The sequence below is a fragment of the Plecotus auritus genome (genome assembly GCF_963455305.1).
Source record: "Plecotus auritus genome assembly, chromosome: 10".
Taxonomy (NCBI): domain Eukaryota; kingdom Metazoa; phylum Chordata; class Mammalia; order Chiroptera; family Vespertilionidae; genus Plecotus; species Plecotus auritus.
The window spans coordinates 60,659,108-60,668,840 of NC_137785.1; the positions used below are offsets into that span (position 1 = coordinate 60,659,108).

The 9,733-nt window shown below is 58.8% G+C and overlaps 1 protein-coding gene across 1 annotated transcript; it reads right to left on the reverse strand.

Annotated features, from left to right (window-relative positions):
• Window positions 1-2,954: 2,954 nt before the first annotated feature.
• On the reverse strand, window positions 2,955-8,988 carry UQCRFS1 (ubiquinol-cytochrome c reductase, Rieske iron-sulfur polypeptide 1). Its single transcript, XM_080645413.1, has 2 exons — window positions 8,652-8,988; window positions 2,955-5,118 (listed from the first exon to the last, which is right to left on the reverse strand). The coding sequence occupies exons 1-2, from the start codon at window positions 8,863-8,865 to the stop codon at window positions 4,508-4,510; spliced, it is 825 nt and encodes a 274-aa protein (XP_080501539.1). The 5' UTR covers window positions 8,866-8,988; the 3' UTR covers window positions 2,955-4,507.
• Window positions 8,989-9,733: the final 745 nt, after the last annotated feature.

A 9,733-nucleotide genomic window follows, 5' to 3' on the forward strand; every position in this document is an offset into this window, starting at 1 on the left:
CGGAGCTGGCCGCAGGGGCTCAGCTGGTGGCTGCTGGATGCCGGGGCAGGCCGCGGGCCTGGGCTGTGGGCGTGGTCCCTGGCTGGGCACGTAGGGAAGGAAGGCCATCTATGGATGTTTCTCCCCCTCTTCCTTCCTCTCGCTCTAAAATCAACCTAAAATATATTTTTTTAAAAAGAGAGAACAGAAGCCTCAGAGACATTTGGCAGGTGACGTGAGAACGCTCTGATTTCCAAGGTGGTGTGAGGTTCCCGCCAAGGCTCTGGTCTCTTGCCTTCCTATGGAGCGGTTGCGATCTGCTCATGAACCAGCACCTCTCTCGCTCTCTCCCCCCCTTTCTCTGTCTCTCCCTTTCTCTCTCCCCCTGTCTCTCCCTTTCTCTCTCTCTCCCCTTCTCTGTCTCTCCCTTTCTCTCTCCCCCTGTCTCTCCCTTTCTCTCTCTCTCCCCTTCTCTGTCTCTCCCTTTCTCTCTCCCCTTCTCTCTCCCTCCCTTTCTTTCTCTGTCTCTCCCTTTCTCTCTGTCTCTCTCTCACTCTGTCTCTCCCTCTCTAAAAACAAATCAATAAACTATTTTCTTTAAAAAAAAAAAAAAAAAAAAAAAAAAAAAGCCTGTACATGCACCTGGAAAAAAATGCAGCAAAAATATGTGACATTAAGTGGAGAAGTCTGAGAGATCCGCCTCCAGGGAACAGCAGCTCTGTGAGCTGCGGAGGGGACTTGGCGGGGCAGCGTGCGAGTGACGGGCTGACCAACCGGGTCCAAGATAAACGAGGGCTGGGCAGACGCGGTGCTGAGCTCGCGCTGCTGTGGAGACACCGGGCGTCAGGGGAGAAAGTGGGGGTGCTTCTCTGGCCCAGGGTGGCCTGTGCTGCTTGTGCAAACCATCCTTCTAGACTTTCTGGCTGGTGGGAGCCCTGGTGAAGGCCCTGCCGCCCACACAGAAAAAATGGGGGCGAATACGCCTGTTTTGCAATTTCCTGAGCTGTTTGGAATTTGCACAAGCGATCTTAAACGCCGTAGCAATTACAGGAGAAGGGAAACGTTTGGCAGATGGATGGGTAAGACCCCAGGAACGGGTTTAAAATGCCTTGGGACGCTGCTCATCAGTTCGGGGCTGAAACGTGGAAAGAAAAGCAGGTCCGTTTTCCAAACCAACGTGTGGGGTTCTGACAGGTGAGCACCTTTAAAGTTCAGTGAGGCCAGGAGCAGCCAGAAATTAGGGTGTGTAACTCCCCACAAATTGCTCAAAGGTTACCGCTTGCGCAGTAGACAGGCGCCGGAGCCCAGCTCAGCGAGGAAAACAGAATGTCACGTCCGGGGAAGTCCCGAGCCCCGGGAGAGGGGACGCAGGAGGGGTGAGAACGTGTTGCATGCCCGGCTGGTGTGGCTCAATCGGTTGGGTGTTGTCCCATGCATCAAAAGGTTGCCGGTTCTATTCCTGGTCAGGGCACATGCCCGGGTTGCAGGCTCCATCCCCAGGAAAGGGCGTGCGGGAGGCAGCCAATCGATGATTCTCTCTCATCAATGTTTCTCTCTCTTTCTTTCTAAAAGTCAATAAAAACATAAAAAACCCACAAATGTGTCGCTCATAAACATGTCATCGGAGGTGAGGCTCTGGCGCTTGCCTCCATGTATTGTGGAAAATTACAGAATTAGTGCAGGAAGCTGCCGGCTGAGTCTGGGGGTGGACGTCCCCTGTTTCAAGGTGTTCAACCAAACACAGTGCGAGTGGCCAGGCCTACCTTTTCATCAGACCTGGAGCTCAGCCACGCAGGCCCCTGCGATGTGCGATCAGGGCTACTTCTGTTCTAAGTGAGAGAGAAGGGGACCCGCTGTTTGTGAGTGACCAATAGTGCCCCCCGTGTCCCCCACAACCAGCAAGCCCTTTCTTCCCGAGACCACGGTCCCTTCTGTGCTCCAAAGAGCCGCACCCACAGCCCTGGCGGAGGAGTCCCCTCGGCCCTGGAGGGAGTCGGGTTTCCAGGGGTTTGGGACCAGAAATGTTGGACCCAGGGGCCAAGGGGCCTGTGATGACTGCTTTGTCTCGTGCCCCTGCGCCCCGATTATGTGGCAACTCTAGCGGAGCAGCACCCAGAAGCCAGAAAAAGCTCAGTCCTTTTGAGGTCTGGATCTAATTCTTCCCCATCAACCGCTGCCCTCAGGCCAGACTCCCACAAGCTCAGCCTCTCCTTAGACTTGGCGGGGGCTTTGAAATCCCAGTGCCCACAGTCCCTCCCCATGTAAATCAGCTCCAAACTATGAATGCGGCCGGGGGTGGGGGGGGGGGTACAGGCAGTTTGTCCAGCTCAGTGGGTGAGTCTAGCAGCTGCGGTTGAGACTGGCCCGGGGCTATCGGGACAGTGGGATCCCCTGCAGATGTTTTAAAGCTCTGACTTCCCGATTACCCGAGACCAGTTACCCAGGATCTCTAGCGGGGGGTCAGGCCTCGGTGGCTTGAAGCTTCCAGATCATCCTAATGAGCAAACAGGGTTGAGAAGCGCTTCCCCAGGCAAACGCCCTCATGAGGAACTCAGGGGAGCCTCGGTGCCCCTGCCGGGACGCCGCCCTGCAGGTGCCGGCCTCCGGGAAGCCGCTGGGCTGAATCCGCCCCTCATCGGAGGCCGCTGGGCTGAATCTGCCCCTCATCGCTGCTGCAACTACGAGCAGCGGAGGGCAGGTGTCACCGTATCTCACTAGGGCGTGTGTGATGGGTTGCTACACACGTTGTTGGTCATCAAGGCCAAGAGCACTGGTTAACTTTCGTTAACCTTGGGGGTGAGAAGGCTCGTGACCTACAGCCAGCACCGTTCACTTAGGTGACACGGTGTCATTAACTAGTCAGCACGCTGTGTGAGGTCCTCAGAGCTCCCACAGCTGAACTGTGTCCCCCTGGACCTACCTCACCCACCTCCCCTCGCCCCAGCCCGCTGTCTTGATGAAATCGGCTTTTTTTTAAGGTTCCACCCGCCGCACTGTCCCCCTCCGTCTGGCTTTCGTCACTCAGCACAGAGCCCCGGGCTCAGCCGCCTGCTGCAAACGGCAGACGGGGGTTCCTAGGACCAAGCTTGGGGGTTTCCTTGCTCCCTTCAGAGCCAGCTTTTGGATTCAGTCATAATCCCTGAAATTAAGCGGCGGGAAAAGGCCTTTCCTGGGGGCAAGTTCAGCCTCGTTCGCCGTCAGCTTCAAACACCAGGGCACGTGCCAGCCTGAGCTGGAGCCCAGGTCCCGGGGGCGAGGGAAACCCGCTCAGTCCTCCCTTTCCAGCCCTTCCTGCCTCGGAGCAGAGCTCACCTGCCCGATAGCATCTGCCCTCTGAGGAACACGTGCCCCCCTAAGTCCAGGGTGGAACTTTCTGTCTAACGTTCACACCTCAGCATCCAAGCCTGAACGCCACTGTCCGGAGGCCAGGACGTAAACTCTCACCCGCCCTGTGGCCGCGCCTGCCCACTCTCCTTCTAGGTGGTAAAAGGGAACCAGACTGACTGCGGCACAAGCACGGAACGGGGCCACGTGCTGACACACGGCTGCTGACGGTCCAGACCGCCCCCTGGGCGGCCGCTCCCCCCGGAAGCCCTGACCGCGGAGCTCAGGCCGCTGTCTCAGACACACGTGTGGTCACCGGGGACCCAGTGGTACTAAGATCCGTGGCCCAACAGCAGAGACGACACCTCAAGTAGCTGAGACTCCAGTCAGGCCTGCTGCGCGTTCCCAGGGTGTGTCACCGGGCCGTTTCGCTCCGGGACTAGAGGCAGGTGGGAGGTGAAAGTGTTTCTGCAAATCCAACGGGAAGAAGCACCTCAGTGTAACCTCTCCAGAGACAACGTCGGCAGGCGGCTTTCAGGCAGGCTCAGGGCGCACGCACAGCCTCCCTCCCGCCTCTGATGGGGCGGCAGCAGGAGCGCGTGGGGGGATCGGGGATGGAGGATGGGGGATGGGAGGAAAGAAGCGAAAGGGCTGAACGCCGATGTGGGAAAGCTGCTCTCGGATAATCCTGCCACCACCTCTTAAAACTAAAGAATTCTAGTTCCTGACCCACGCCCCAGTGACGGACAGACGTGCTGGTGGGTCGCAGGAGCTGGGGCTCCACTCTGAGCTGAACACCCGGTCCGGGACGCTCCAGGGTCACAGTCAGCACTGGCACAGGTCAGTGGGTGGGGGACGGGAGATGACCAGCTGACGTAACCTGACATCCCGAGCTCTGCAGAGCCCGTGGCCCCGACACAAAGGCAGTAAATGAGTCAGACTCCACAAGCATCTTGTCCACAGCCAGCGACTTTAATGGAGGAACCAGCAGACACTGCCCGCCCCCTCAGCCCCCTCAGCCCCCCAGCCCCCTGCCGATGGCTCTGACAGTGGCTTCTTTGTTAAGGCGAACGCCGGGAGGTGTTCAGCATCGGCTTCCACTCATTTCGCATTCACGTTACCAGGGCACCGCCGGCAGCTCTCCCTCGCTCAAACCCACTCCGCCAAGTGCAGACCTGCTTCGAGGAGACGAGGACGGGAGGGCCTAGCCAACCACCACCACGTCGTCGCTGGTGAACTCATAGTAGGGAACCTCGAGGTTGAGGGGCGCAGGCCCCTTCCGGATCCTGCCAGAGGCGTCGTAGTGGGACCCGTGGCAAGGGCAGTAATATCCACCGTAATCTCCCGCGTTGGCAATGGGCACGCAGCCGAGGTGCGTGCAGACCCCGATGAGGATGACCCACTCGGGCTTCTTCACGCGCTCCAGGTCGTGCTGGGGGTCCCTCAGGTGGGACATGTCCACGGCGGCCTCCTGTTCCACCTCCTTCGGGGTTCGGTGGCGCACAAACAGCGGCTTGCCCCTCCACTTGAAGGCCATGTTCTTGCCTTCCGGGATGTCGGACAACTTGATTTCGATCTTGGACATGGCCAGCACGTCGGCAGAGGCGCTCATGCTGGAGACAAACTGGGAGACGACATTCTTGGCGGTGTAGGCGGCGGCCACCGTCGTGGTCGCAGTGACCAAGTAGGAGAAGCCCTTCCTGGCCTCGCTGCTCTCCTTGGAGGACTTGGTGCTGTCCTGCACCTCGGCGCGGCGGTAGTCGGAGAAGTCGGGCACTTTGACGTCTGTATGGGAGAAACGGACCGAGGCAGGGGCTGCAAGGCAAACGGGAGGTTGAGCACAGTTAGACACCAGGCAACAGACCTTTACAAGTTCAGGAGCAAGAATCAAATGGTAAAACTGTGACAAACCACTCACTGGCCTCAGAAACGGTCAATGAGCAGTCTAGCGTATAAAACACTAAAAGCGAAATGAAGCAACCACGACCGACCACACTGGCTTGGGATCCTAGGACAACGCGCACACGGAGGCCCTCGGTCCCGAGCACGTGGATTCCGGATTCACAGCGACTCGGCGCATCAAGTCTGAAGGTCAGCGAGCGCTGGAACAGCAACATTTTAACTCCCCAAACCCCAGGTGCCGGACCCTGCCCAGCCCTGTGGTCTCCCCACCTTCTCTGGGTTCGCGGGACCCTACGCGCATCCAGTCCGCGATACACTGATGTGTGAGCTCAGCGTGTTAAACCCTCTCACTGCATTTCTGCCTGTTCCTGGAAGAGCTGCTGCGAACTCACAAAATACTAGTTACAAGACCACACACAGCCCTCTGGGGCCGGCAGCATAACCTCGCTGCAGAAACGTAGAGGCCTCGCGTTAGCACGGCTTTAACCCCCAGTGAAAGCCCTAGAGGCCAGGGAAGGGCACCCTTATCAGAATCCGCAGCCAAAGTCACATCACGTCTCCAAAGACCAAGCATTTCAACGCGGCAGGCGGAGGACACTCCACTCCCGTGCCCTCAGCGAGGGCGACCCCTCCAGGAGCAGGGTGACACCTGCAGGAGCAGGCCACGCCTCTCCTCCACGGCTGTGGGTCTCAACTGCCCACTGCAGGCTCCACAGGCCAGACACTCATGTCCAATGGCGGGGAAAGAAACACAATCCCTGTCTGTAATAGTGTGGATGTAAGTTGTTCAGTTTTCACTTTATTTTTTTAAAGATCACGTCCTCCTGTCCTGTAGCATTTTTAAATGTCTGGGAACAAATGAACTTACTGGTATCACACCTAAGCATGTTTCCGGAGGCAAATCTCTTTGCAAACTGTATTTTCATTTTAGGACCTTTGCCAAGTCTCCCTGTTTAGAAAGTGGAACCCTAAAAACCCCTCTTTTAGAAAACGTGTTGCTTCCCAAATAAAGTGTATTTTCATAGAGGCTGCAAACCTACTGGCTCTCCAGGCCCATCACCGACGGGAGCCGATAGGTGTTCACACACAGGGGACCCATCGGGATCCCTCGGGGCGCGGTCCTGGCGAAGCCAGCAGTGTCTGGAGGAACCAGGACACCGGCAGGGACTACCTGAGAGTCACAACCAGGCCATGGCGTCACCTGCTGTACCGCCCTCCCCCACCCACAGCTAGCCTGTCAGAGACTGGGGACGGGGACGGGAGAGCATGCATTACTTTCCCTAGCATCACCTGGGACTCCACAGGAGAGACACGCATTGTACCTGCAAGAGGAAGGAACGGAAGCAACAACACTTCGACACTGACAACAGTATCACAGCCTCAACCATGTCACAGCACACACGGAAACATACAGAAACACGGATGAGAGGGCTGTGGCAGGCTCATCTGGAGATCTGTGGGCCAGGCCTCCCGCTGCCCACCCTGTCCGGCAGGTCACACTTCACGGGCTGCACCATCGAGAGCGCGGGAAGTGGAATGCCACGGCAGCAACCGCCCCCTAAGGACTCCCTGAACTGCTGGCACTTTTCTCAGCGAACGTGCTGGCCACACTCAGTTCCCACCGCAGCCCATCGCTCCTGGTGGAAATGCCATCTCCACTTGCAGAGAACATTACGGCGTCACAACCAGCCACGGGTTGTTCCTGCCTGCCCGTCTCGTTTCGTTTAAGGTGAGCTCTGGGGCACCTGGGAAATCGTCCTTCTCGACTCTGACCCACCTCTCCCACCCCAGCCCCCAGCTACCCTCCTTTCACAAACCATCTCCACACCTGACGTGAGCTCAGCTACCCGCTGAAGGCAGGGGTCCAGGCAGGCCTGCCTTGGTTCTGCATTCCTTACCAGCTCCTGGAAGCCAGGTAAGCCCGATCTTAGAGGAAGCCCTTCAGCCAGCGAGACACATCTCACTGACGCTGTTCACCTTTGCTACTGAAACGTTCCCCTCCCTACCTGCTTCCCACCCCATCCAACAGGCCTGGGATGGCGCCTGGCTCTCACCTTGCAGTTTCCCCTAACAAACTGCCATGTTTCAAATTATAAAAATATTTCGTTCAGAAATACTTCGCACCACCTGTATGCACAATCCCAGGTGGTGGGAGCTAGAAAAACATCGGAGACATTCTCTGTGCCCTCAGCTCAAGGTCAGTCACAGCACACAGCAGAGGGGAAAGCGTTCTGTGCCTTCAAGCATAAAGGAATCAGCAAACATAATAAAACCTGACTGACCTGACCCTGCACGGAGACTGAAAGGATGGGAACATATCGGAAATGAGTGGGAGTATCACGGAAAAGGTACAGAGAAGGGGTGAATGAAGGCAGAATCCCGGGGCAACTCGGTCACGATGCAGGGCAAGAGCCACCAACTCAAGTGTCACTGGGCCAGGCAGGTGACACGGCTCAGGTGGGCCTGGTGAGGACTGGGGGGACCTGGCCGAGCACCCGCTCCAGCGAAGGAGCACACAGAGACTTTTCCCGAGGAGAAACCAGGGCCCGGGTGGCCAGCTCCCACATTTCAAAACACAGAGATCCTCCCCGTTTTTTAGAACGAGGCAGGTGACACCAAGGCCTGTGGGCCCACAGGCTGCCAGCTCAGGACTCCAGGACCGGGGTGAAGAGAAACGGAAGAGGAGGCGCACAGATACAGCGGGACCCGAGGGCAGGGCGCCCGCTTCCTCCGCTGTAAAGTGGGGGCAGCCCAGTCTCCCCCTGCCTGCGGCTCTGGAGCCTGACGACCCTGTGAACGCCTTGGCCCAGCGCCCGACCCCACTGCTGACAGCCTGCATGTGAGTGACCTTGAGGCTGGAGGCTGTGTGTTACTGTGCGGGATTGGGGGGGGGGGTGTCGGGGGGACGCACTGGGGGCAACTTGCCACGGATGAATAGCAGCTCCCACCGCCGAGCGTGTATGAAGTGCCCCCCGGTGTACTAACCGCTGTGTGCAGGATGTTCTCATCTGAGCCTCACGACGCGACCGAGAATTTGGGACAATCACGGATCCATTTCCCCGGAGAGAATACCGCTTGGCAATGTGCCCAAAAGCCCGAGGCCTCCGAGGGAGCAGTCGGACCCCGAGTTCCAGATGGGACTCCAAAGCCGAGCCCAAGGCTGGGACCCGGCCTGGCCGCCACGGAGGATCACGCAGGGGCCGAGGGGGGGGGGGGGCCGGGGCCGGGGCCGGGGCCGGAGCCGGAGGGTCGCCGGCGATCGCCCAGCCCGCGGGCCCCCCGCACAGGTGGAACGGCGGGGCCCGCGGAGGTGCGCAGTCCCGCCAGGACCCCCGGCCGCCCTGCCCTCCAACAGAGCCCGCTTCATCTCCCCCAGACCCCGCCCTCCCCCGCGGCTCCCTGGGTCTGGGACCCGGGAGAGCGAGAAACGGGCGCCCCCGGCTCACCATTAAGGCCCACGACGGCGATGAGAGGCCCGCTCGCGGCCTGGCCGTTCAGTGACTCCCGGCAGAGGAAGGGCCGCTTCACGTCCAGCACCGGCGGCTCCGCGGTCGGGGGCAGCGCGGCCTGCACCAGGGGCCGCAGCGCGCCCGCCACCGCGCGGGAAGAGGCCGACAGGACGGGCGCGAACGGGCCCGAGCGGGTAGCGACCGACAACATGGCGACGGCTGCTCCAAACGACTAGCCGGTCACAGAGACGACCTTCCGCCCGCCGCGCAGGCGCGGGGAGGCGCAGGCGGCGCGGGCCCAAGACGTCAGCGCGCCGGCCGAAGCGCGCCGGGTGGGCGGGGCGTGCGTCGGAGGCGGGGCCAAGAGCCCAGGCGGAGGGCGGGGCCAAGAGCCCGGGCGGAGGGCGGGGCCAAGAGCCCGGGCGGAGGGCGGGGCCAAGAGCCCAGGCGGAGGGCGGGCCCCGCGGGGAGGCCGGGCTGCCGCCTTGGCTGTCTGTCCTCGCGGTGGCTGTCCTGGGATCTGCCCCATCAAAGGGGGCAAAGGAGGTCGCCAGGAACGTCTCCTAGGCCGACTTCGCGGTCCCTCAGGGCTAATACGTCATCTATGGGGACCTCGGGATCAGAATAAATTTTCATAATAGTTTAAATAGAGATAATAATAGTTCTTAACACATGTGCATACACCTGGAGTTCCCAAAAATGTATACACGCTTTTTCCTGATCGCTCAATTGAAGTTTCTTTCTGTTCAGATTTAACCCATTGGGATTAATAACTATTTCAAGTGTGCATACATTTTTGGAGGCAGCCTGTATATGCATATATATAAATATAAATATAAATATAAATATAAATATAAATATAAATATAAATATAAATATAAATATAAATATAAATATATATACATATATATATATATGGTCCAGTGCACCATATTTGTGCATTGCGGGGGGTGGTCCCTCAGTCCAGCCTGCGCCCTTTCGCAGCCCAGGAGCCCTTGGGGGATATCCAACTGCAGCGGAGGTGGGCCATTGCACTCGCCAGCTGTCAGCCTGGCTTCTGGCTGAGCGGTGCTCCCCCT